Below are 26,146 nucleotides of genomic sequence, written 5' to 3' on the forward strand. Positions count from 1 at the left end.
CTCGAGGGGCCTTTGTTCTAGACTGGACGCTGGGTCAAAACCACGCCCATAACGGTAAACTTGAGGAACGCCCATCAACTTACAAATGTGGAGAGGCGTGCGACACCACGCTTCAGTCGTGTCGCAAAAGTGGATCAGTACCGTGAGTGTGCGTGTGTGAGAGAGAGAGGCGCGGGCGCGATCGAACTGCGTGTGTGTGTGTGTGTGTGTGAGAGAGAGAGAGAGAGAGAGAGAGAGAGAGAAACGCGGGCGCGATCGAACTGTGTGTGTGCGCGTGTGAGAGAGAGAGGCGCGGGCGCGATCGAACTGTGTGTGTTTGTGAACAGTGGAAACATACTCCGTCATTTTTTTCATACAGGACATCATTCAGACTGCAAACTGTTTACTTATATTTGTGTACACTCGCTATAAAACACAACATCCTCAGTCACAGAGAGAGAGGCGTGCGCGATCGAACTGTGTGTGTGTGCGTGTGTGAGAGAGAGAGAGGCGCGGGCGCGACTGAACTGTGTGTGTGCGTGTGAGTGTGCGTTTGTGAGAGAGAGAGGCGGGGGCGCGATCGAACTGTGTGTGTGTATGTGTGAGAGAGAGAGAGAGAGAGAGAGAGAGAGAGAGAGAGAGAGAGAGAGAGAGAGAGAGAGAGAGAGAAAGAAAGAGAGAGAAGCGCGGGCGCGATCGAACTGTATGCGTGTGCGCGCGTGTGAGAGAGAGGCGCGGGCGCGATCGAACTGTGTGTGTTTGTGAACAGTGGAAACATACTCCGTCATTTTTTTCATACAGGACATTCAGACTGCAAACTGTTTACTTATTTGTGTACACTCGCTATAAAACACAACATCCTCAGTCACATACATAATATATTTATATATAAATATAATTTTGGACACAAGAGGGCAGTATAGCCCTATTTATAATTTTGTGTTTAAACTATCACTGGAAGAGACCCCCCCCCCCCGGTCGTTAAACTTAGAGCACGAAAGTTGTTTGGCCCGATGAGATCTAAATATGTACCGAGTTTCATATTATTACATGCAAGCATCTTTGATATATGGACAAGTGTTCGAATCCCATTCCAGGTGGCGCTGTCGAGCCCCCCTGCCACGCCCGGGTACCATCTTCAGCCCGGCCCTGATGGCCGCGGGTTCTGACCTGTCTGCAAAGTTTCAAGTGTTTTCGAACACGTTAAGGGCCCTAAAACCTTGAAAAACTAAAATAAAAGCCTTCTCACTCAGCAGACAAATCCCCCTCCCCCCAAACAAACGGAGAGACGTAGGGTCAGAGAGAGAGGAAGAGAAAATTCTCCAAAACATCCAGATTCAAACCAAAGTATCTGATTTCCTCTTGGTCTGAGCTAATATCTGTAAATTAGAAAGTTGTCCAGCTCGATATGAAGAATATACATACTGAGTTTTAAGATTGTAGATAAAAGTATAGACCTAACTCCCCCTCTTTTGTCAAAAGGTGGCGCTACTGAGCCCCTGCACCACGCCCGTTTCTGAAACTTTGCACATGTCTACTGGCTAATAAATGTGATGTGTCTGTCTTTTGAATCTCAATCTTTGGAAGATGTGTCAGGTTTTGTTAGTGCTGCACCAGTGTCTCATCTGACATTTGAACAACAAAAACAATTGTTGTTAATTCAAACACATACTAAAAAAGAAATGCTAGAGGCACAAAATCGCCTTGAGATATCTAAATTACAGTTACAACAACAACAGCTTGAACTGGAACGTTACCGGTTAGATCTGATAAAATCCCTCGCCGGTTTGAGCCGGTCGTGACACATGTTGTTAAATGAGTTTATTCCAAGCGCGCTGTATCTTTGTATGAGCATGAGCGATGCTCAATTTACAAATGAATCACTCTGAGTCAATTCTGTTCAAAGACTTCATCAAACAGGTTGGCAGATCTGTCTAAATGGGTTCGCGAATCAGTCTGAATGATCTGTTCAGTTCCTCACGCACTGAATCGTCTGAAGCGCGTTCAATCACACTCGAAACGGAGTCGTAACAGGAAGATTTAAGAACATCAAGAGCGTTGGATGAAGTGGCCATGGATATCTACAGTTTAGTCTAGTGAAAGCAAATCTGCAAATGCATCATATTTTTGCCAGCGATGAAGATATTTATTAGTTGAACATCTTCGTATGCTGTCTGTGAATGAATGATTCCACAGGACGATACATTCGATTTCATTTCATTCAGGTAATGCATTTTACAACCAAACAGATTATTACGCCACGATAGCAATACTAAAAAGTATGACATTATCCGTTTTTTGGACATACGTTAATTTATAGGCTACAAAAAACGCTTCAGAGCGTTGGCTCTTTGGCAAAGGTTAACAGGTTAAATAAGCTAATGTTACCATTGTGTACAGTTTATGAAATGAACACCCGCCATCCCGCGGTAATGTGTGTGTATTGCGCAGGGGCATAGTCACACGAATAGTTTACATTGATTGAAAACTAATTTGTTTAAAAAGGCTAAAAAGAGGCTATTGCCGGTAAAGGCAGGTTCACATAAAATCATTATGACATATGACATTATTTTTTGATCTAACGAGCATCTGGTTTGGCGATGCAAAAACGGACTGTAGCCTATACGTCGTGCTTATTGTTTTTTTTCTTCTTCTAATTAGCCTACTGTGCGTTTTTTTTTTTCGAACAATATTTGACTTTTGCTCCTCTATTGTCGAATGGCAGTTTTGGCAGAAATTCACATCCCTACGCGAGGCGAACTAATCTCAAAGACTTACTTTTAGTCATTATTTTAGTCAGTAGCACACATATTCTGAATGCCTTCGGCATAATTCAAATGAGCCATTTTAATCTAGATTAATCTAGATTAATTCCAAGATTACAGTGAGATTAATCTAGATTTAAAAAATTAATCTATGCCCACCTCTAATTTATATATATATATATATATATATATATATATATATATATATATATATATATATATATATATATAAAAAGAAGCCGGTGGCACCGGCACCCTGGTGCCTTTAGGGTTATTGTGCACGACGTGCAAAAATGTAACCCTGCTTTGACTGTCGAAAAGAAGTGTGCTGTAGAGCTTGCATCAGTTTGGGTGCATCAAGTGCGCATTAAGGGCAAATATCAACCACAAAGTATGCGTGAGCAACCTTCTGAAACCTAAAATGAAAAATGAGACACCTCATCCATGGGTCTCATGGATTTAACGGACACATGAAATAAGTACACAAGACCGAGTATTCATATGAAGTGTGCCATTTGGGACAGGGCCTATGATCTTGAACCACAATAGCCACATATATGAGATAATTTAAATATAGAATACTTTTTAATGTGATAGGATGTCATAGCTCAATATGTTTTTCAGCACTTAAATGTGTAAATATAGAAGCCTAGTATTTATCTGGAGGTCTTTGTACAGGTTTATTAATGTAATTATATTTTACGCTTATGTGTCCTATGATATGCAATGGAAGTAAATTTTAATGTTTAACATGTATTCAAAACACATAGCATACGATATAATATCTTAAGATTATTCATCATTATGTTGTTTCTGCCTTTTCTTTTTTAATGATATTCAGAACAGAAAAACTAAATGTTCCTTAATTTTAATTAACACTAACTTTATTCGCATCTGAATTATAACTAATTGATTTCCGTATAAAATTATTTCTGCGCCTCTCTCTCTCTCTCTCACACACACACAGTTCGATCGCGCCAGCGCGCCTCTCTCACGGCCATACACACCCTACACCTTGAGAGAGAGGCGCGGCGATCGAACTGTGTGTGTGTGAGAGAGAGAGGCGCGGGCGCGATCAAACTGTGTGTGTGTGCGTGTGTGAGAGAGAGAGGCGCGGGCGCGATCGAACTGTGTGTGTGTGTGTGTGTGTGTATGTGTGTGTACAGTGGAAACATATTCCGTCATTTTTTTTCATACAGGACATCATTCAGACTGCAAACTGTTTACTTATATATGTGTACACTCCCAATAAAACAACATCCTCAGTCAAATATGCAATATATTTATATATAAATATAATTTTGGACACAAGAGGGCAGTATATCCCCATTTATGATTTTGTGTTATCACCCGAAGAGACCCCCCCCTCCCCCTCCCCACACAGACACACACACACACACACACACACACAGATTGGCAGGGGACACTCTGTCAGAGAGAGGGAGAGAAAATGCTCAGAATCCACATTCAAACCAAAATATCTGTCTTCCTGTTGGTGGGAACTAATGACTGTAAATTAGAAAGTTGTTCGGCTTGACGAGAACAATATACACGCCAAGTTTTGTAACTGTAGGTAAAACTAACTAAGTTATAACACACTTTATGTGTCCTTTTTTAGTCATAAATTCATTTTCCTTGCCACGGCCAAACCATTCGAGATATTAAAAATTCGTCCACAATTTAGCATCCTCAATGTCTTGACTTCACGCTGACCGAGTTTGGTGACAATTGAATGAATTGCCTTGGAGGAGAAGTTAAAATTCCAGAGCAAGCGTTCTCCAAACAACCCATAATAGCCGACTTCCTGTTGGGCTGACGTAAAACTTGACCGAGGGAAAGTTGTTCGGCCCGATGAGATCTATATGTGTACCGAGTTTCATATTATTACATGCAAGTGTGTTTGATTTATGGACAAGTGTTCAAATCCTATTCCAGGGGGCGCTGTCGAGCCCCTCTGCCACACCTGTTTCTGAAACTTTGCACATGTCTACTAGGTAATAAATCAGATGTGTCTGTCGAGTTTCATGCAATTTGAAGAATGTTAAGAGTCTCAAAAGCATCCAAAAAGAATATTAAAGTTTGATGCGTTGCCATGGCAACAGTATTTAAGATATCAATAATCCTTTCATAGGTCTACATCTGGCGTGTTTTTACATTATACACAAAGTTTGAAGCAAATCGGGTAAAAATAAGAGGGTGATTTAAAAGCATTTTGAAAGTGACACACTTCCTGCTGCCAGTTGGTGGCGCTATAACTTTGACTCACAATAGTCATCCATGTGACCGGCCTCTTACAATAAACACACTGCTGAAGTTTCATCAAGATCAATTAATGTATAAAGAAGTTAAAACACACTTCCTGTTTCCATTATTCGCCATAAATTCATTTCCTCACCACGGCCAAAGCGTTCGAGATTTCAAAAATCCCCTGGCAATTTTTCATCCTCAATGTCTTGACTTCATGCACACCGAGTTTGGTGATGATCGGGTGAATTCCCTAGGAGAAGTGTTTCAAATTCCTGAGCATGCGTTTCCAAACAACCCTAAATAGCTGACTTCCTGTTGGGCTGACGTAAAACTTAGAGCACGAAAGTTGTTTGGCCCGATGACATCTATATGTGTACCGAGTTTCAGATTATTACATGCAAGCGTGTTTGATATATGGACAAGTGTTCAAACCCCATTCCAGGGGGCGCTGTCGAGCCCCCCTGCCACGTCCGGGTACCAGCTTCAGCCCGGCCCTGATGGCCGCAGGTTCTGACCCGTGTGCAAAATTTCAAGAGTTTTTGAGCACGTTAAGGGCCCCAAAAGTGCCCAAAAGGTAGTAAAATAATAATAATAATAATAATAATAATAATAAATATAGCTGCGAGCAGCGATTACGGGCCCAAGCCGGTGGCACCGCAACCCCGCGTTTGGCCCCTCATTGCTGCTCGCAGCTATATTTATATATATTTATATATATATATATATATATATATATATATATAAGAAGCCGGTGACACCGCCACCCTGGTGCCTTTAGGGTTACTGTGCACGACGTACAAAAACGTAGCCCTGCTTTGACTGTCGAAAAGAAGTGTGCTGTAGAGCTTGCATCAGTGTGGGCTCTGCAAAAGTGCGCATAGAGGGCACATATCAACCAGAAAGTATGCGTGAGCAACCTTCTGAAACCTAAAATGACAAATGAGACACCCTACAGACGGTCTCATGGATTTTACGGAAATAAGTACACAAGACTCAAAATTCATATGAAGTGTGCCATGTGGGACAGGGCCTATGATCGTGAACCACAATAGCCACTTATATTGATTTTGCCCGGCCATCATTTCCCATGTTTGATTTCTGTATTTGACCGATTATTTACCGTTGCTGACTACATTGTGCCTGGCCCAATCTGGATTGTTTATTGGACTCTGATTCTTGCTGCCTGCCTCGGCCCTTTGCCTGTCAACCTGGTTTGTCTCTGCCTTTTCTGTTCTGCTCTGTTTGCCATTGCTCACCCTTTCTGTCTTGACCATTCTTGATAAAAAGCTGCAAATGGATCCCCCTGGCCTGACCCTGCCTCGTTACAACACATATGCTGCATCTGCTCGCTATCTGCCGAAGGCTCTGGTAGTTCCGCTTCAGCACTGATGATGTTGTAGGAATAGTGCGCTCTGTTTGGTCTGGATTATTTGAGATTTTTTATTTTATACAGAAATAAGTTATTTATAATTCAGATGAGAAAAAAAGTTAGTGTTGATTAAAATGAAGGAAAACTTTGATTGTATTGATCTGAAATATAGAACATTAATTTTAAATTAATTTAGGTTCAATTACCAAATATACAATCTTAATTTAATTTAAAGCAAACAATACATTTAAATACATTTAAATACATTTATGGGTTATATGAATATTTTGGAGAAAAAATAATATGTATATATATTATTAAAAATAATAATATAATAATAATAATAATTATATATATATATATATATATATATATATATATATATATATATATATCCAAAAAGACAAGGCCTTAAACTTAAGCTTGAACAAGTGATAAACTCTTGTCACTAACAGACACCAAGGCACAATCACACACACACACACACACACACACACACACACACACACACACACACACACACACACACACACACACACACACACACACACACACACACACACACACACAGTTTAAAAGCAAAAAGATATTTATCCAACCCCATTTAAAAACAGTCTGTGAGTGGACATCCATCATATTGCATAGGTTTTCAAAAATTTTAAGGAAAAAATATATATTGATCTAATATATATATATATATATATATATATATATATATATATAGCACATATGTATAAATGAACAGGCTTGCGATGTCAAGATTGCAATGCTGGAATGTGTGTGTGTGTGTGTGTGTGGGTGTGGGTGGCTCAGCGCGATTGAACAGTGTTACACATAAAAACATACTCCGTCATTTTCTTCATACAGGACATCATTCAAACTGCAAAGTGTTTACTTATATTTGTGTACACTCGCAATAAAACACAACATTGTGTTTTTGTTAAATAAATTAAAGTAATACATCCACCCGAAATGGCACTAATTTTTAAATTAAACTAAAATGCTCACGGCTGCACGGGCATTCATAACTGTGCGAGCCCACGGTGAGGAACGAGCAGAACAGAGTGAACGTTGTTTAGTTCATTCCTACTTCCATAGGAATTAATTGAAAAAGCTCGCTCTACTCTGCACCATTATTAATGTCTTGTGCGGACGTCCGTATTTTACTTCCACTTCCAAGTTAGCGATTTTAAAGCTCCCAGCGGTGTCACAAGTTGATTAACCGGTGGGAAAATATTCCCATAGTAACATCCCTAATATTTATATATAAATAAAATAGGCCTACCTGATTTTGAACACAAGAGGGCAGTATAGCACTATGTATGATTTGGAATTATTTTATTTTTTTTGACTAAACAACCATTTTGGCTGTTTTTAAACTTAAACATAATTCTTTATTTGAAAAAAAATAATAAAATGGGTTTAGTTCTAATATTTGTATAATTTTATATAAAAATAAATTGTGTATAATTACATTTTAGAAAGATATGAGACATTTCCTGATTCTTTTTCTTGACATTAATTTAATCCCTCACCATAGCAAAACCGTTTGAGATATTCAATATCCGTTCACAATTTAGCATCTTTAAGGTATTTTCATCATGTTGAAAAAGTTTGCGTGAATAAAATAAACTACTTAGGAGTAGCTAAAAACTCAGAATCTGAAATACACATTCAAACCAAAATATCTGACTTCCTGTTGGTCGTAGCTAATGACTGTAAATTAGAAAGTTGTCCGGCTCGAAGAGTACAATATACATACAGAGTTTTGTTACTGTATATAAAACTAACCCCCCCACTTTGTCAAAAGCATTTAGAAAGTGACACTTCCTGCTGCCAGTTGGTGGCACTATAACTGACTCACAATAGTCACATCCATGTGATCGGCCTCTTACAGCGAACACACTGCTGAAGTTTCATCAAGATCAGTTAATGTATGATGAAGTTATGACACACTTCCTGTTTCCATTATTCGCCATAAATTCGTTTCCTCGCCACGGCCAAACCGTTCGAGATATCAAAAATCCGTCCGCAATTTAGCATCCTCAATGTGTTGACCTCAAGGTGACCGAGTTTGGCAGTACACGGATGCAATCTCTAGGAGAAGTACTTCAAATTCCAGAGCAAGCGTTCTCCAAACAACCCATAATAGCCGACTTCCTGTTGGGCTGGCGTAAAACTTGACCGAGGGAAAGTTGTTCGGCCCGATGAGATCTATATGTGTACTGAGTTTCATTTTAATTCATGCAAGCGAGTTTGATCTATGGACCAAGTTTTCGGGACCCCATTCAAGGGGGCGCTGTTGAGCCCCCCTGCCACGCCCAGGTACCAGCTTCAGCTCGGCCCTGATGGCCGTGGGCTCTACCCTGTGTGCAAAGTTTCAAGAGTTTGCAAGCACATTAAGGGCCCCAAACGCCCCTGACACCTTGAACACCATTAAAATAATAATCAAATTCCCCAAACCCCACACACAGAGACAGAGGGAGGGGGAGGATAGAAAATTCTCCTGAAAATCACATTCAAACCAAAATATCTGACTTTGTGTTGTTCGGAGCTAATGAATGTAAATTAGAAAGTAGCTCGGCTCGAGGAGAACAATATACATACCGATTTTTGTTACTGTAGGTAAAACTAATACCCCATTTCTGACTAAAGGTGGCGCTACTGAGCCCCTCACCACACCCGTTTCTGAAACTTTACACATGTCTACTGGCTAATAAATGTGATGTGTCTATCGAGTTTCATGCAATTTCAAGCATGCTAAGAGTCTCAAAAGCATCAAACAAGAATATTAAAGTTTGATGCGTTGCCAAGGCAACATTATCTTAGATATCAAATAATCCTTTCACAGGTCTAAATCTGGCGTATGTTTACATTATACAGATGAAGTTTGAAGCAAATCGGGTAAAAATAAGAGGGTGATTTCAAAGCATTTTGAAAGTGACACACTTCCTGCTGCCAGTTGGTGGCGCTATTACTTTGACTCACAAGTCACATCCATGTGATCGACCTCTTACACCGAACACACTACTGAAGTTTCATCAAGATCAGTTAATGTATTAATTGTATCAGTTAATGTATCAGTTAATGTAGTTATAACACACTTCCTGTTTCACGTTTCTCGCCATAATTTCGTTTCCTCGCCACGGCCAAACCGTTCGAGATATCAAAAATCCCCTGGCAATTTTTCATCCTCAATGTATTGACTTCATGCTGACCGAGTTTTGTGCCATTTCTCTAGGAGAAGTACTTTAAATTCCATTGCATGCGTTTTACAAACAACCCTAAATAGACGACTTCCTGTTGGGCTGGGGTAAAAAATAAGAGTATGAAGTATATACAGTGGGGGAAATAAGTATTTGACCCCTTGCTGATTTTGCAGGTTTCCCCACTTACAAAGAATGCAACGATCTATAATTTTAATCATATGTACATTCTAACAGTGAAAGACAGAATCCCAAAGAAAATTCCAGAAAATCACATCATATGAATTTATAAAAATTGATAACCATCTGATGAGGAAAAACAAGTATTTGACCCCCTGGACAAACAGCATGTTAATATTTTGTAGAAAAGCCTTATTGGCCAGCACAGATGTCAAACGCTTTTTATAGTTGGTGACAAAGTTTGTGCACATTTCGGCAGGGATGTTGGCCCACTCCTCCCTGCAGACAGCCTCCAAATCTTTCAGGTTCCGAGGTTGTCGCCTGGCAACTCGAATTTTAAGCTCCCTCCAAAGATTTTCAACTGGATTCAGGTCTGGAGACTGGCTAGGCCACTCCAGAACCTTGATGTGCTTCTTCTTCAGCCACTCTTTTGTTGCTTTGGCGGTGTGCTTAGGGTCGTTGTCGTGCTGAAACACCCATCCTCGACCCATCTTCAGCTCTCTCACTGAGGGAAGGAGATGTTGGTCCAGAATTCCACGATACATGGCTCCGTCCATCCTCCCTTCAATATGATGGAGTTGTCCCGTCCCCTTGGCTGAAAAGCACCCCCAAAGCATGATGTTGCCACCACCATGCTTGACGGTGGGGATGGTGTTCTTTGGGTTGTACTCGGTGTTCTTAGCCCTCCAAACACGACGAGTTGAGTTGAGGCCAAAAAGTTCTATTTTGGTCTCATCTGACCACATCACCTTCTTCCAGGCCTCTTCGGAGTCGTCCAGGTGGTGAATGGCGAACTTCATGCGGGCCTGTACATGTTTCTTCTTGAGCAGGGGGACCTTGCATGCGCTGAAGGATTTCAATCCATGACAGCGTAGTGTGTTACCAACCGTTTCTTTTGTAACTGTGGTCCCAGCTGCCTTCAGTTGATTCATCAGTTCCCCCCTTGTGGTTTTGGGATGATTCCTCACCGTTCGCATGATCAGGGACACCCCGAGAGGCGAGATCTTGTGTGGAGGCCCAGACCGAGGGAGGTTGGCGGTGGTGTGGTGCTTCTTCCATTTCCTGATAACTGCACAGACAGTTGATCTTTTCTCTCCAAGTTGCTTTCCGATTCTCTTGTAGCCCATCCCAGCCTTATGCAGATCAACAATCTTGTCCCTGATGTCAGTAGAAAGCTCTTTGGTCTTGCCCATGTTGGTGATGTTGGATGCTGGTTGTTTGGGTGTTGACAGGTGTCTTTTATACAGGTAACGAGGTGAGGCAGGTGTATTTTATGTAGATAATTGGTTGGGATTGGGGCTGTGTCTTAAAGAAAGACTAACTGGCTTGTAGGAGCCAGAATACTTGCTGTTTGGTAGGGGGTCATATACTTGTTTTTCCTCATCAGATGGTTATCAATTTTTATAAATTCGTATGATGTGATTTTCTGGAATTTTCTTTGGGATTCTGTCTTTCACTGTTAGAATGTACATATGATTAAAATTATAGATCGTTGCATTCTTTGTAAGTGGGCAAACCTGCAAAATCAGCAAGGGGTCAAATACTTATTTCCCCCACTGTATGAACCGATGAGATCTATATGTGTACCGAGTTTCATATTCTTACATGCAAGCGTGTTTGATTTATGGACCAAGTTTTCAGACCCCGTTCCAGGGGGCGCTGTCTAGCCCCCCTGCCACGTCCAGGTACCATCTTCAGCCCGACCCTGATGGCCGCGGGTTCTGACCCGCGTGCAAAGTTTCAAGAGTTTTCGGGCACGTTAAGGGCCCCAAAAGTGCCCGAATAGTCGTAAGAAAAATAAAAGAGAAAAAAAATTAAAAGAAATAATAATCCGTAGGAAAATTATAGGGCTCTGCGCCCTTTCAGGGCTTGGGCCCTAATAATAAAAAGAAGAAGAATAATCCTTAGGAAAACAATAGGGCCTTCACCTTTTCAAGGCTTGGGCCCTGAAGAAGAAGAAGAAGAAGAAGAAGAAGAAGAAGAAGAAGAAGAAGAAGAAGAAGAAGAAGAAGAAGAAGAAGAAGAAGAAGAAGAAGAAGGGAAGAAGAAGAAGGAAGAAGAAGAAGGAAGAAGGAAGAAGAAGAAGAAGAAGAATCCTTAGGAAAACAATAGGGCCTTCGTGCTCGGGCCCTAACTATATCTAAACACACAACATACAATCACACATACTTGGGTAAAATGGTAAATGACAGAATGTAGCCGGACGCAGGAAATGGAACTATGGAAAGATCCATTTAACTATGAAAAGAACCATCAGCTTATCATTTTCAGAGCACCTCATTAAATGTATACTTGCATGGCCTTTGCAGTGAAAACATTTTGCGATGTATATATTATATATTATATCTTAGACTTCATCATATATTTGCTGTCATGTAAGTTATTTTATGCCACGGGGTTCTATCCGAAGCCAGATTTGATTTCCACGTGTGAGTGTTTCACGTTACAAATCTTTTAGTTCTATCTGAAGATTTTAATCGACGCCTGATCTTTCTGAGTGGGTGTTTTCACAGTTTTGTGTGCCTATGGTGCGAACCGAGGACGTTTTGTTGACAGTCATGGATCATACCTCTCTAATCTCGGTTTCAAGTTGCAAATTGTGTCCGAATACGCTTCTTCCCGACGACGGACACGATCGATGCCCATCATGTTTAGGGATTCAACACCTGAAGGAGGCTCTGACTGATCAGTGTTTGCATTGTAGTATGCTACCGTTGTCAGAGAGCCAGCTTCGCCTTGCTGAGTTAGACACCAACTCGTCTGTTAGTCTTGCAAAACAACCACGGCGCTATCAAATGCATTGCACGTCGGCAGCTGCTGGCACTCCGCCGAGCAAGAAGAAATCTTTACCACAGACAGAAACTTTGCTATGTTTGCTATCGAAGACTGTGGCAACTCCCTCTTCAGATATGGCGGAGATGAAATGTCTTCTTCAGTCTCTACAACCCCCAGTGTTAGCCACAAATATACACACACACACACACACACACACGTGGATGAGAGTGATTTCAAACCCCCACATGCTATAGATTTAAATGCTCTCTCCATGACTAAATTTTCTTAATGCAGAATTGGTGGAACCTGCCATGCAACCAACCCTCCCACATGATGTTTTCTCCAGCCTATCTGCTGCAGGTGGTTCGAGCAGTGCATTCATCAGACGCAGACTTATCTTCTCCAGATTATGTTTTATCTGTTCTGCAGATGGCGGTGGCTCGTTTTGGTCTTGACAAATCGCCTGTCCAGACCGTTCAAACCAAAGTGTTCTTCAGACAAGCTGCTGATAGTAATGTGTAATGTTTGAAAGGCCACCATGTAAGGACTTTGTGACGGAATTTTCCAGTGCACTAACAGGTCCCAATGTGCCTAGAAGGAGCTCAAAGACAGCCAGCACTCTTGCAATTTTTTTGGCCCCAATGTTTCTGTGGTATTGGAAAAGAGAATGAAGTTGTCAGAAGCTACATGACATCTAACAACTAATCCTTGGGCACTACTTGTAAGGATGCCATTGGCTCCGGCTTACTAACGCTGCCCAGGCTCAGAGCAATGAGTGTGTCAACACAACGATTCTCAGCTTCAAGCACCACAGCGACATAGGGACGCCATCCTTTTCACTGTAACCATCGGAGGGCCACGTCAGCCCACCACCCCACAGGTCCTAAAGGCAGAAGTCAAAAACCCTAAGCTCTGGGGCAGTCGGTTGGGCGTTTCACCATGCAACATCTAGATTACTGGAAAAATTCACAGTGTATGACCCCTGAGTTCTGGTGACTTTGAGCAGGGGATACATTCTGCAGTTCCGACGCCGGCCACCCCAGTCAAGGAATCCTTCTGACTGTTGTGAAAAATGTAACCAGTTCAATGGCCCTTTCCTTAGAAATTCATTCAATGTTGCTGAAAGGATCCATTGAAGTTCCTCCCCTCAGTAAGAGGGACGAGTTTTACTCCATGTCCTTCCTTTTTCCAAAGAAAAATGGCGGTTTTCGACCAGTTCTGGACCTGAGATGCCTAAATGTGTTCTTAAAGTCTCTTCCTTTCTGGATGTTACGCAAAGTCGACTTTCTTAAATCTGTGATGAAAGGAGACTGGTTCGTGAGAGTGGATTTGAAGGATGCTTACTTCCATGTTCCCATTGCTCCCCACCACAGGAAGTTTCTAAGATTCTGATTTCTCAGGCCTCTTCAGATTTTGTCATTGCATGATTGTCGTTTCTCTAGCATTTCGTTTCTGTCCATGCACTGAAACCCTGGAAATCTGGAGTGCCACTAGGAGTGATGTCCTCCCATCAAGAAGTGATCACGACCGATGCTTCACTGACAGGATGGGGGGGGCAACGTGGAACCAGAGGGGAATTGGTGACATGGTAATGAAGGCAGTGTACTTAGCTCTACAATGCTTCTTATCAAATTTGATGGGTCATCAAGTGCTTGTCCGGTCAACATGTCTCCGATCTTTCATTTGAACCATCAGGGCGGCAACAGGTTTCTTGCTTCTATACAGCTAACTCGCAAGATACTTAAATGGTCTCAGGGCCAGCTGGCTTTGTCAAGGGCAGTTCATCTACCAGGATCGGACAATCAAGTGGCGGATGCTCTGTCTGATCTGCTGCCCATGAGTGGCTGAGTTCCCTGTTGTATGTGTTACTTTCTCTTCCACTTCTCTGGGAAACATTACACCGAATATCTCAGTATAGAATAATAATGCTATACAAGCAGACGGTGCTTTTACTTTCATCGTGATGGCCAGCAAGGTTTCCTCTCCTTCTGAGTCAAGTAGAACCCATGGCAGCTTCCCATTAGACGGGACTTTGGAATTTTTAAAATATTAGCATTGGCCGATAAGTTTTTATGATTAGCCGATGTGTTGGAAGCGGAACTTTTATTTTGACTGTACTACGGACGTGTATTTTGACGGGCAGCGCTGAGAACACCAGCGCCTGAGAAGAGAATGGCAGCACCTGATCACACAGCGCTCTCTCACATTCTCCATCTTCATTAGTTTACGATCTCTGTCAGTCATATCTAATACTTTGTTAGACAGAACTGGTAAACAAAGAAAGTAAATGGTATGCGAAAAAGTAAAGCGTTTGCTTTTATATTATTTGTAACAGAAAAGGCAAACAATCAGGCTAAAATACTTTCTCATTTACCATCAATATTCAGCAAATGTGCATCCACATCATTTAAATAAATCTCTGAATATCTAATAAACATTTAATTTCAAAAACCTTGCAGATTTAATCGAATCCAGCTGTGATATCTTGTGTGCATTTATAGCCTGCATAAATGTGTTACTGCAAGTGACGTTCAATTCGTGCGAAGTGAGTGAATGCAAACAGAATATCAGCTTCACAGGAGACGTGAACAAAAAACTTTAAATCCTTCATTTTAAAATATGCTATATCCAGTTGCCCACTTAGTCATATTCATATCGTTTTCACTGTGTGCTGTATGTAAAATTAGCGTTACCTTGTCAAAAGTCAAAGTCAAAAAAAGTATTTATTTGAAAAAATATGATTACCAGTGCGCATGAAATTACCAGATTACTGGGTGCCCTGTAAAAGAGTTTACTTTTTATTCATATATTAATATATTTTTAAACAATTACTTTATTTGTGAAAAATACTGTAATAGGATTGCAGATTCAAGAAGTTGCCATCTAAAGTATAAGCATGTTTATTTTAAAGATTTTTTTCTAATTTATTTCTAATTTATTACATTTTGATTCAAATAAATATAAAGTATAAAAACAATATCGGTCGACCACTAGACGGGACCTCCTTTCTCAGATGCCCAGCTGTGTTTGGCACCCAGATCCAACTCGCCTTGAGCTCTGGTTTTCGTCATTGGGTACGGTTCACAATTAATGGATTGTAAACCAGCAGCAATAAACACTAACCGCCTTTCACTCACTCAGATACAGAGAGGGGGAGGCCTCATCTTCGGTGTCCAGTATGAGCTTTAAAGTGCTATGTTAAGTCTACCACTTCTTTCAGACAGACGGATCAGTTATTTGTCTGTTACGGTGAGGTAAGCAAAAGTGCACCTTTATCCAAACAGAGACCATCACGCTGGATTGTCGAGGTGATAAAGTTGGCGTATAACAAATCTCATAAACCCTTACCAGTGGGTGTTACTTGTCACTCCACTAGGGCCGTCTCTTCGTCTTGGGGCACTTTATAAGGAGTTTCCTTGGCAGATGTCTGCGAAGCTGCTACCTGGTCTTCTCCATGTACCTTCGCACGGTTCTACAAGGTTAACATGGCTGCTTCCCATGATGTGGGCTCTGCAGTCCTTCTGGAGCAACCCGGATGTTTGCAGGTGGGTGGCTTTCACCTCATATGTTGATATGAATCATCCACTACTGTCTAGCACCATCTCTGGCGGTCAGGAGGAATGAAACAGAGCTAGTTACTAGTTACGTATCTAACTGTGGTTCTGTTAAATCTGGTTCTAGTGAGTTAAGTGTTCTTGTGTTATTGTGTTGATTCTTGTGTTAGTGAGGCCAGCAGGGGGCGCTCACCCTGTGGTCTGTGTGGGTCCTAACGCCCCAGTAAAGTGACGGGGACACTACACTGTCAAAGAGCACCGTCCTTCAGATGAGACGTTAAACCGAGGTCCTGACACTCTGTGGTCACATATCCCAGGATGTCTTTCGAAAGAGTAGGGGTGTAACCCCAGCATCCTGGCCCAATTTGCCCAGTGGCCTCTGTCCATCATGGCCTCCTAATCATCCCCATATATATACTAATTGGCTTCATCTGGGTGCTTCTCATTTCTTATTTGTGCATCCTCGTTTCCTTTCCTCGGTTCCTTTCCTCGCGTCTCAGCTCCACCCCCTGTAGGATGCGAGGGAAGGCTGCAAGGAAAGAAAACGAGGACGGAGGACTGGAATGATAGCTTTTTTATACATTGGAATACTTGACCAATCGAGCGTCACTTCACAGCGTCATCAGCAGCGCTCAAAGGATCTGCCCTTATGTTGTTGAAGTTTGGTTATTTAAGAAATTCATAATAAATAACAATGAAGCAAGATACCCTGTTGAAATATGTGAGATGTGTGGATTATATCAACTGCAAAGGTAAAGTATAAATTAAAACGATTGCGATCGATGTGAAGGGAGAGGAGAATTGATACGTGCGTCACGTTTAGTCGATAAAATACTTCCGCATAGGATACACCTGTGTATCCTCGTTCATGTCTCCTCTGGAAGCCTCCTCACTCCTCGTTCCTCGACTCCTCGCGGTGCAATTAGAGAATTGAGATGTCCTTCAAGATGGCTGAGCTCGATCGGTTTCCGGGTCATAGGATGGAGGACGGAGGAGAGAGGAGACGAGGAGGGATATTGAGAAGCACCCTCTGTCTCCTCTCCACCAGTAAGCTGGTGTGTGGTGGGCGTTCTGGCGCAATATGGCTGCCGTTGCATCATCCAGGTGGATGCTGCACATTGGTGGTGGTTATGGAGATTCCCCCTTCTATGTAAAGCGATTTCAGTGCAGAGAAAAGCGCTATATAAATGCAATGAATTAATTAAAAATGTAATGAATTATACGTAACTAGCGTTACTACACAGGTATTTGCCCATACAAAAGACAGAGCACAGTTTGGAGTTCAGGCTGCAAATACATCATAAATAATATTGCATGTTTTCTCTCTTAGAAATGCACATTTGACAGTGGCTTGAGTTATGCAGATGTAAATGTATGTTCATTAACAAAAACAGTTAGGGGTGTAACAATACATCAATATGGATCGATGCGTCGATCCAATGTCTAACAATACGATGCATCGATGCCACAAATAAAATATCTATATATGGTACCTTGATTTTGACACTCCACATCCTCGCGTAACGTTTCTCAGCTGAAAAAAAGACTGACAAGATTGACTGAACCCTAAACATGTTTTGTCACAAAAGCTGGTATTGTCCACTGTCAAGGCATCGCGAGTTCATGTTTTACAGCAAAAACTGACAACCACCCTTGTTGTTTGTGAACACAACCCGATAAGTCAATTTTAGCGAATGAGCGAGCAGTATTCAGGACAGGTGACAAGACAGGTAATCACTTTGAAAAGACTCGCTAGCTAAGAGGAGTTTCGCAAAGCTGACTTAAAGTGATCGAGGATGGATAATTTCAACAAACTTAATGAACCCATGAAATCTTCTTCGGGGCGTAAAAGGAAAATAAAAGCTCAAGATTTTTTCAAGGAACTTGCTAAAGCAGCACGTTAGTGGTGAGGGAAAAGATCCCTGTATTGCGTGTTATCACAACAACAAAGTTTGTCAGGCGTCTATGTCAGCTGAGGAGATTAACGTTACAAAGATTAACCGAGTGTTTTATTATGTATCATAGCAATTACTTTGTTTGGATTAACTGACTGAAACATGAAATTTAGTTATCTGCTTTTGCTAAAAAAAAAAAAAAAAATTACAACTTTTAATATATAAAACACACACTTTCAATTAACTTTAATTTGGTAAGTTACCTGTATTTCTTTAGTTATTATTACTTAATCAAAACAAACCAGCTGCAGTTTGATTGATATTACTTGGAATGTACCATAAAAAAAAACATGATTTATGAAAATGAACAAGAACGGAGCTATCTGTTTTTGCAAATGAACTCTTTTGGAGAGGGTGTGGAATTTTGAATTCTTTCTGAAGCTTCAAAGTGCATTGCATTGCTGTCAATGGAGAGTACAGAAAGCTCTCAGATTTCATCAAAAGAATCTTGAATGAACAAAAGTTAATGACAGAATTTTCACTTTTGGGTGAACTATCTCTTTATATTACTATTAGCATTCCCCTTGAACATTACTAATAAACTCCTGCCTAATCACCAGTCACTTACCTGCTGCTGTGAAAGCGGTGTAAAGGGTCTGTTCGGTGACATGATGACAATTGACACCCAAAGTCGCTAATATCCAGTGTGGCATTTTCACTGAAGTTTCCTCCCTGTGAAAGCAGTGGAAACGGCTCTTCTGGAGCAAGGAACTTCTCATAGACATGCTCAGACATCAGAAAGCTATATCACAAGAGCAGATACTGGCATCAGAATTGACCTTACAACAGATTAAAGACCGACAGCCTAAATATTCAATAAAATTGCTGCGCTGAGAAGCCTTGTTGCTATCTGCCATTTTGTTAGTTAAGCTTTAAAGCTTATTGAACTGTCAGACATATACAAACTTAACCGTAACTACACATTAGAACAGTTGATGACTATTTCCGGCGACATGACAACACCCTAATTTTACTACTACAATTTATTATCTTTATTATATTTAATTATAACATTATTTCAAGACTTTTACAAAGTCTTGATTTTGTTTCTGGGGTGTACAAGAATATGTTTTCATGCTTGATTGTTCAAAAAACGCATTATTTTTCACATATTTTACATTATTACAGCTCCTCTCTCCCCAGTCTGATAGAACGCGTCGTTTTCGATTAAGCCTCTCCTTCCGAAATACAAAATATGCTGTAATTGGTTAGCTGGCCCAGTGTGTTGTGATCGGCAACGTTTAGTGCATGTTCGGGAAATTTCACGCCCCTTCATAACAGTGAATTCAGCTCTGGTGTTGATAATTAAGGATGGCATAATTTTTGTAAATTTCTTTCTTCATCTTCTCTAGCGCAGCTCAACTAGGCCTAGCCCCCTTTTTTTATTCTATGGGCGGTTATTATATAAATGAGTAACATTATGACTTCACAAGATCCAGGAAAAAAAACTCTGTAACCTTTTTTAGATATTTTTTTTATATTCAAACATCAACATTACAGACTAACTAAAGTTGAAAAAGCATTATAGGACCCCTTTAAATCACAAAATATGTGTTGGAAATTCTCTGAATATTAAGACACCCTTTTTCTTGGTTTCACAGTACTCACTTAATGATTGTAAACTGTGGTTGGTGTCTTTGGAAGAAAGTACATTAATCACAACAATCCTGTGCTATGGGCACAGCCATTGATTACGCTATTTGAAGCTTCCGCTTTTCGAACACGTAGCTAAGTGAGATAAAGGCCTATTGTGTCAAAATGCCCGTTTTGACAAGCATCCACGTAAACACAGTCTTACTCTTAAGTGAACCTAAAGAGTTAAGAAAATATCAGATGCGTGTCAATATAAGGTGACATCATTAGGTGTTCAACGACAGCCGAATCATATACCTTATGTTTCAATAATGTTAACCAAACAACAAAAGAAAAAGAGATAATCACTCACTGCTCTTAACTAAATAACTTATGTAGCTTTAATAGTATCTTTGTATGTTTACTTCATACAGTAAAACAGTTTTCACAAAAGCCTACTGTAAAGAGTTTAATTTGTATCTTTGTTATCTTGTATTTATTTGTGCTATTGCTTGAAATTAGTTTATTCCTTATTTTATAGTTGAATGTTTACTTGTCTTTAATGTTTGAACTATTTTAGTTAGGCTAGTATTAGCCTAGTTTTTGCTGTGATCATAAATTGGAATCGAGAATAGTGTAATTTCACTGCCATCTAAAATGTTGGTATCATAGGGTTACTACATAGGTAGAAAACGACTCGGTTACTAACGTAACCTCGGTTCCCTGAGAGGAGGGAACGAGTATTGCGTAAGTAGCTTACGCTATGGGAAAACTCCTTTTCTCGAGAATATTGAAGTCTTTATGTAAAACGCATTGCAGCTGCTCAGCAGACAGCAATGAGCGAAGGAACTCGGTCATTGGCTGTGCTGCAGCAACTTGCTCGAACCAATGACGGGGCGACTCTGAATGCGCGACCAATGAGCGCGACCAATGAGCGCGACCAATGAGCGCGACCAATGAGCGCGCCCAATGAGCGCGCCAAGATGGGCGTTGCCAAGAGCTATATATTGGGCGCCCCGTCATGAGAGTTCTTTAGGTTAAAACGACTGAAGCGAACTAACCAAGCACAAGCACGGCAGCTTACGCAATACTCGTTCCCTCCTCTCAGGGAACCGAGGTTACATTAGTAACCGAGTCGTTCCCTTTCGAGAGGTCTCTCCCATTGCGTAAGTAGCTTACGCTATGGGAACACCATGCAAAACGCCGTGCGTGCTGAACTTCGCCTTATGATAGCCAGAGGCAGGTGCCTGAGCTAAAAAGCAAAGTTATCATCCAACTAGCCGGCAGAGGCGAGCTTTATATGTTGGAAAAAAGTAAAGAGCGGCTAGAAGGCGCTCAGTGTGACACAAGCACATACATAATCTAGATACAAACTCATAGTTCTACTAGCATCATGCTGATAGTACATTGGAATGCAATGTCGGGACCTGTAGGTTGTAAAACCTGATAAATGTGGACGGTGAGGCCCAGCCTGCCGCCGCACAAATATCCTCGATCGGTATCCCGCTCGACCCCGCCCAGGAAGAAGCCACACTCCTGGTGGAGTGTGCTTTGACTCCCCAGGGGCATTGAAGTCCCTTGGCGTCATAAGCCAGAGCTATAGCCTCAACTATCCAGTGAGAGATTCTCTGCTTTGAAACGGCGGAACCCTTCGTATGGCCGCCAAAGCATACAAACAGTTGTTCTGTCTGTCTGAATAGGGCAGAACGCTCCAAATACACTCTGAGAGCCCTAACAGGGCAGAGTAGGTTAGCGTCGTGTTCGTCTGCTGGAGACGATAGCGCATTTAGGGAGATAACCTGTGCTCTGAAGGGAGTGGTGAGCACTTTAGGAATATACCCATGTTTTGGCCTAAGGACGACCTTGCAGTCATTAGGTCCGAATTCCAAGCAGGCAGCACTTGCCGAAGCGCGTGCAGATTGCCCACTCCACGGCCCTCGGCGTTACACCAGTCACTGAACACTTTCCATTTCTGGGCATATAAGCGTCTTGTGGAGGGCGCCCGCGCCTCAACGATGGTTTTTAGCGCTCCACTCGTGAGGTTCCTGGGAACCCGTTGAGGGGCCATGCATGAAGGGCCCACAGATCGGGGCGGGGATGAAATATCATCCCGCTGGCCTGACTGAGGAGGTCTGGCCTCAGTGGAATCGGCCGTGGTGCAGATTGGATTTGCATCAATTCTGGAAACCATGTTTGGTTCTTCCAGAGTGGGGCTATCAGGAGCACTGCGTTTTTCTCCTCTCTGACCCGACTGATGACCTGTGGCAGCATCGCGATCGGGGGAAAAGCATATAAGGGGCGGCTCGGCCAGCTCTGGGCGAGCGCGTCCGTGCTTTTCGGGAAGAAAAGAGAGCAGTGTGCATTCTCCTTGGAGGCGAAGAGGTTGACCTCCGCCTCACCAAAGATTTTCCATAACCACTGAATCGTCAGCGGGTTGAGAGCCCATTCTCCTGGGAGAATCTTGTCTCTGGATAGCATGTCTGCCCCTTGGTTCAGCGCGCCTGGCACATGCGCTGCTCTCAGCGAGCGCAAGTTGTGCTGGGACCATAAGATGAGTCTCCTGGCCATTGAATGCATGGAGCTTGACCTGAGTCCACCCTGGCGATTTATGTACGACACTACCGTCATGTTGTCCGTTCGGACCAGGACGTGTTCGTTCTTTAGATGTGGAAGCAGGGCTCTGAGAGCCAAAGCGACCGCTTTCATCTCCAGACAGTTTATGTGTAGGCGCTTCTCCGGGTTTGACCAAAAGCCGGAGACAGGCCTGCCCTCGTAAAGGGCCCCCCAACCTATTTTGGAGGCATCTGTTGTGATCATCTTTCTCCTTGTGTTCACACCCAGACTCACGCCTGACTGGTACCAGTCGGCGGCTTTCCAGTGCGTCAGGGCTTTTATACAGCCGTGGTTCGCTCTGATTAAAAGGTGGCCCGAATGCCACGCGTGAGCAGGGACGCGGCTCTTGAGCCAGCGTTGGAGAGGACGCATATGCAACAATCCTAGCTGGAGTACGGCCGATGCTGAGGCCATGAGACCCAGCATCCTCTGAAACCGCTTGACGGGGGCGCGCGCGCCAGCCCTGAATGATGTTGCAAGGCGCCGGATGGTGAGCGCGCGCTCTGATGAGAGACGAGCTGTCATTTGCATCGAGTCTAGAACTATTCCCAGGAAAGAAATCTTCTGGCTGGGAGATAGTATACTTTTTGCAAAATTGTGTACAGATATGGGCTGAATACAGGCTAGGGGCGGGCCGCTGTGACGTAGGGACCCGGCCAGCGAATCGCCTGAGCTCGTAGCTCTCAGAGGCGCGGGCGTGCGCTGAGCAGCTGAGTGAATGGGCACGTGTGTGATTACAACAGCGCGCGCTATGTCTGTAAGACTCGCAGCCTGAGCTGGGGTTGTGTTTGACACTGTAGGGACAGTGTTTATAAGTGGGGGTGCATAGACAGTGGTAGGCACACGCGTCACTTTTATAATGTTTCCCGCTTTTACTGGGGATGAATTCATAACTGTGTGAACAGTGCTTGTGTGTAGTGGTGCGTACATGACCGTAGGCACGTGATCTACATTCATGGGGCGTGCAGCCTGAGCTGGGAATGAATTTGGCACTGTTTTGACAGTATCTGGGAATGCACACTTTGTGGACATGTGAACCCTTAGTGACACAGGCAGAAAAAGACTCTTTTTGTGTTTTCTGTGTGTCGCCGTAAAAACGGCGTTTGTGTGCAGGTGAGCGAGCTCTGTGACTGGCCCATTGACTGCTGTATAGACATTTCCAGCCGCCTGTACGGGGACTGGGTAATGTTTGAGATTTTGCAGAGAGAGTGGTCCGGCTTTTGCGAGACACGCACTCTCTCTTCTCATTCCTGTGGCTAGGAAGGCTTTCGAGGCTCAGGGTTCAGCACAATCTTGGGCCGAGGACCCCGTCGCTCAGGAGGCGGCTTGCGGTTGTGGGAGCGCGAGCGGCGTCGAGCGTCAGTCTGAGGCGCGGGCTGAGAGGCGGTGGGGGCTGCTCTAGTCCGCTGCGGCTGTGGCGGCCTCTGTCTGCTCTGCGATGAGCTGGAGCGTTTAGGCAGGAAATGGCGCATAGCTTGTGAAGAGTTCTGGGCCTCAGTGAAGCGTTCGGCGAAACCTTTAACTGCCGGTCCAAACAGCCCGCTGGTGGAGATAGGCGCGTCGAGAAACGGGCCCTTATCCGCGTCCTTCATCTCCGTCAGAGTCAGCCACAAATGGCGCTCGAGAACAGTCAAATTAGCCATCGCGCGGCCAATAGACTGGGCGGTGGCCTTCGTGGCTCGCAGGGCTATGTCAGTCGCGCTGCGTAGGTCCTTGAAGGCTTCGGGTTCGGGGCCAGACTCGTCCAGGGAGCGGAGAATTCAGCGAAGAAGGTGTTCGCTGAAGGAGATTAAATCTGAAGAACTCTCATGACGGGGCGCCCAATTTATAGCTCTTGGCCACGCCCATCTTGGCGGGCTCTGACGCGCGCGGGCGCGAGGCACGCTCATTGGTCGCGCATTCAGAGTCGCCCCGTCATTGGTTCGAGCAAGTTGCCGCAGCACAGCCAATGACCGAGCTCCTTCGCTCATTGCTGTCTGCTGTGCAGCTGCAATGCGTTTTACATAAAGACTTCAATATTCTCGAGAAAAGGAGTTTTCCCATAGCGTAAGCTACTTACGCAATAGGAGAGACCTCTCGAAAGGGAACAACAAAAGCAATGACTTCATTTATTTAAGCAAGGCCAGTGAATGATTTGACAGGGCAAATAAATAGCTAATCTAAATAAAATAAAAATCGAACAGTGCCTTGAGTCAATATTTTTCGCTAGTTAATAGTGATACTTGTTAATGACTTGTTAATAATAATATGATGACAATGTTCTGTTAGTAAAACAGTAGCCTACACGTGTACCGATTTGAACTGTACTGCAGAAAGACTGGTATTGTATAATTGGAAAAAAATGTTTTTACTGATTTAGTACAAATGTACTACTTTTGACTGACTTTATAGTAATATAGTGGTGTCGATTTAAAGATGCACCACTTAGGCAATGGTCTCTTTGCTACAGATTGAAGCCAAAAGCCCCACTGAGAATGAAATCCTATAACCAACCCTGCACTACAGGTAATCAGAAATGAAATTCAGCAATAAAATGTTACTATACTAATGAATTCATTTAGAAACAACAACAAAACATAATAAATAATGAAAAATTAATTATTTTGAATAATTTTCAAGAGAAAAGGATAAGGTAGCGAGTGGAAATTTTAGAACACAAAGTCCATGCCATTGAAACATGTATATGATGATAAATGGTCATAAACAGCCATACTTTAAGTCTGTAAAATATAACGTTAGCGAATATAACAGTGTATTAAATGCTCTCCTGTCTGAATTAAATGATATTGTGATGCAAGTAAGTTAACGTAGCAGGCCAGCTACCATGCTACACAGCAGCTATAATCATCAGTTAGGCCTATATTAAATCACATTTTAAGAATAAATAACTTATGTCGTACATTTAGTGGGAATAAGTAACAACATTTAATTGATTTCTTCATTATATTAGTAACGTTAACTTAACAAGGATCTCATAATATTAGCGATTATCCTTCCACCTCCGTAAACTCATAACCGAAAACATTTCACTATCTAACCTGCCTGATAACTGCACTCGGAATAAAATAAACATTGATTAAATATTTATATTTGACACATACCTGCTGTATTATCTGTTTTAAGCGTTTAATTTGACCAGAACGACCATCAGATCTCAATCCTCATCCGCTTGATACGTCACTCAATTGACGTCATTGTTTTCCTTTGATGTTAATGTACGTCTTCTTCTTGGTGAATGGCTAACCACTCTTTAGAAGCATTGTCGCCGCCTACTGTGCTGTTTAACGAACCGTTTTTCTTTCATGGGTGATGCCGTCAAGCCTGGATTATCATTTATAACCATTGCGTACTTTTAAAAAAAAAAATGTATTGAACATACTTATTTACAAAGTACAATTTACAAAATCTCTCGTTGGGAGACTCATGTGCAGAACATAAACACAGTTAAATAAAACAAATTCCAATAAGAGATTAAATACAAATAAATATAAAATAAAATAAATTAAGCAAAGGCACTACAGTCCATAAGGCATGTAAAAGTTCTTCACGTATATAAATTGTCCTCAGTCTTCATATATTCTTAAAATAAAGTTCCATGGAAGCTTTACAAATTATAATGACAAATATTTTTAGACATCTTCACATAGAGAGTAAATGTTGTTATCACTGAAGACTTTCCAAAGTTTCAAAGAAGCAAAGTATTCCCTCAGTTCAATTTTAAACACCATTAGGGATGGATTTTTATTTTGCCATTCACATTTATAAATATGGTGTTTACCCATAATTGTTGTGATATTGTAAATTCTAAGAAGTTCCTTCGGAAGGTTTTCATTACCAAAAAAGAATTTGCTCCACCTTTAATTGTATAATTCTCTCCATTTTTAATTCCAGATAATGCATGACATCTTGCCAGAAACTTTTTATCACTGGA

General features: G+C 42.1%; 1 protein-coding gene across 1 annotated transcript in view; it reads right to left on the minus strand.

The window, feature by feature from the left end:
- The window catches only part of fam199x (family with sequence similarity 199, X-linked), a 60,358-nt gene extending 34,735 nt beyond the window's left edge, over positions 1 to 25,623 (minus strand). The window contains exons 1-2 of the mRNA XM_077235714.1: positions 25,317 to 25,623; positions 18,599 to 18,772 (exon numbers count right to left, since the gene is read on the minus strand). Of these exons, the coding sequence (XP_077091829.1) occupies positions 18,599 to 18,765 (167 nt within the window). The 5' untranslated portion in view covers positions 18,766 to 18,772; positions 25,317 to 25,623. The remainder of the gene's footprint in view (positions 1 to 18,598; positions 18,773 to 25,316) is intronic.
- Between the last annotated feature and the right edge of the window lie 523 nt (positions 25,624 to 26,146).

This window comes from Siphateles boraxobius, unplaced genomic scaffold, assembly GCF_051911475.1.
Source record: "Siphateles boraxobius isolate OS27281-9 unplaced genomic scaffold, OSU_SipBor_1 2, whole genome shotgun sequence".
Lineage (NCBI taxonomy): Eukaryota > Metazoa > Chordata > Actinopteri > Cypriniformes > Leuciscidae > Siphateles > Siphateles boraxobius.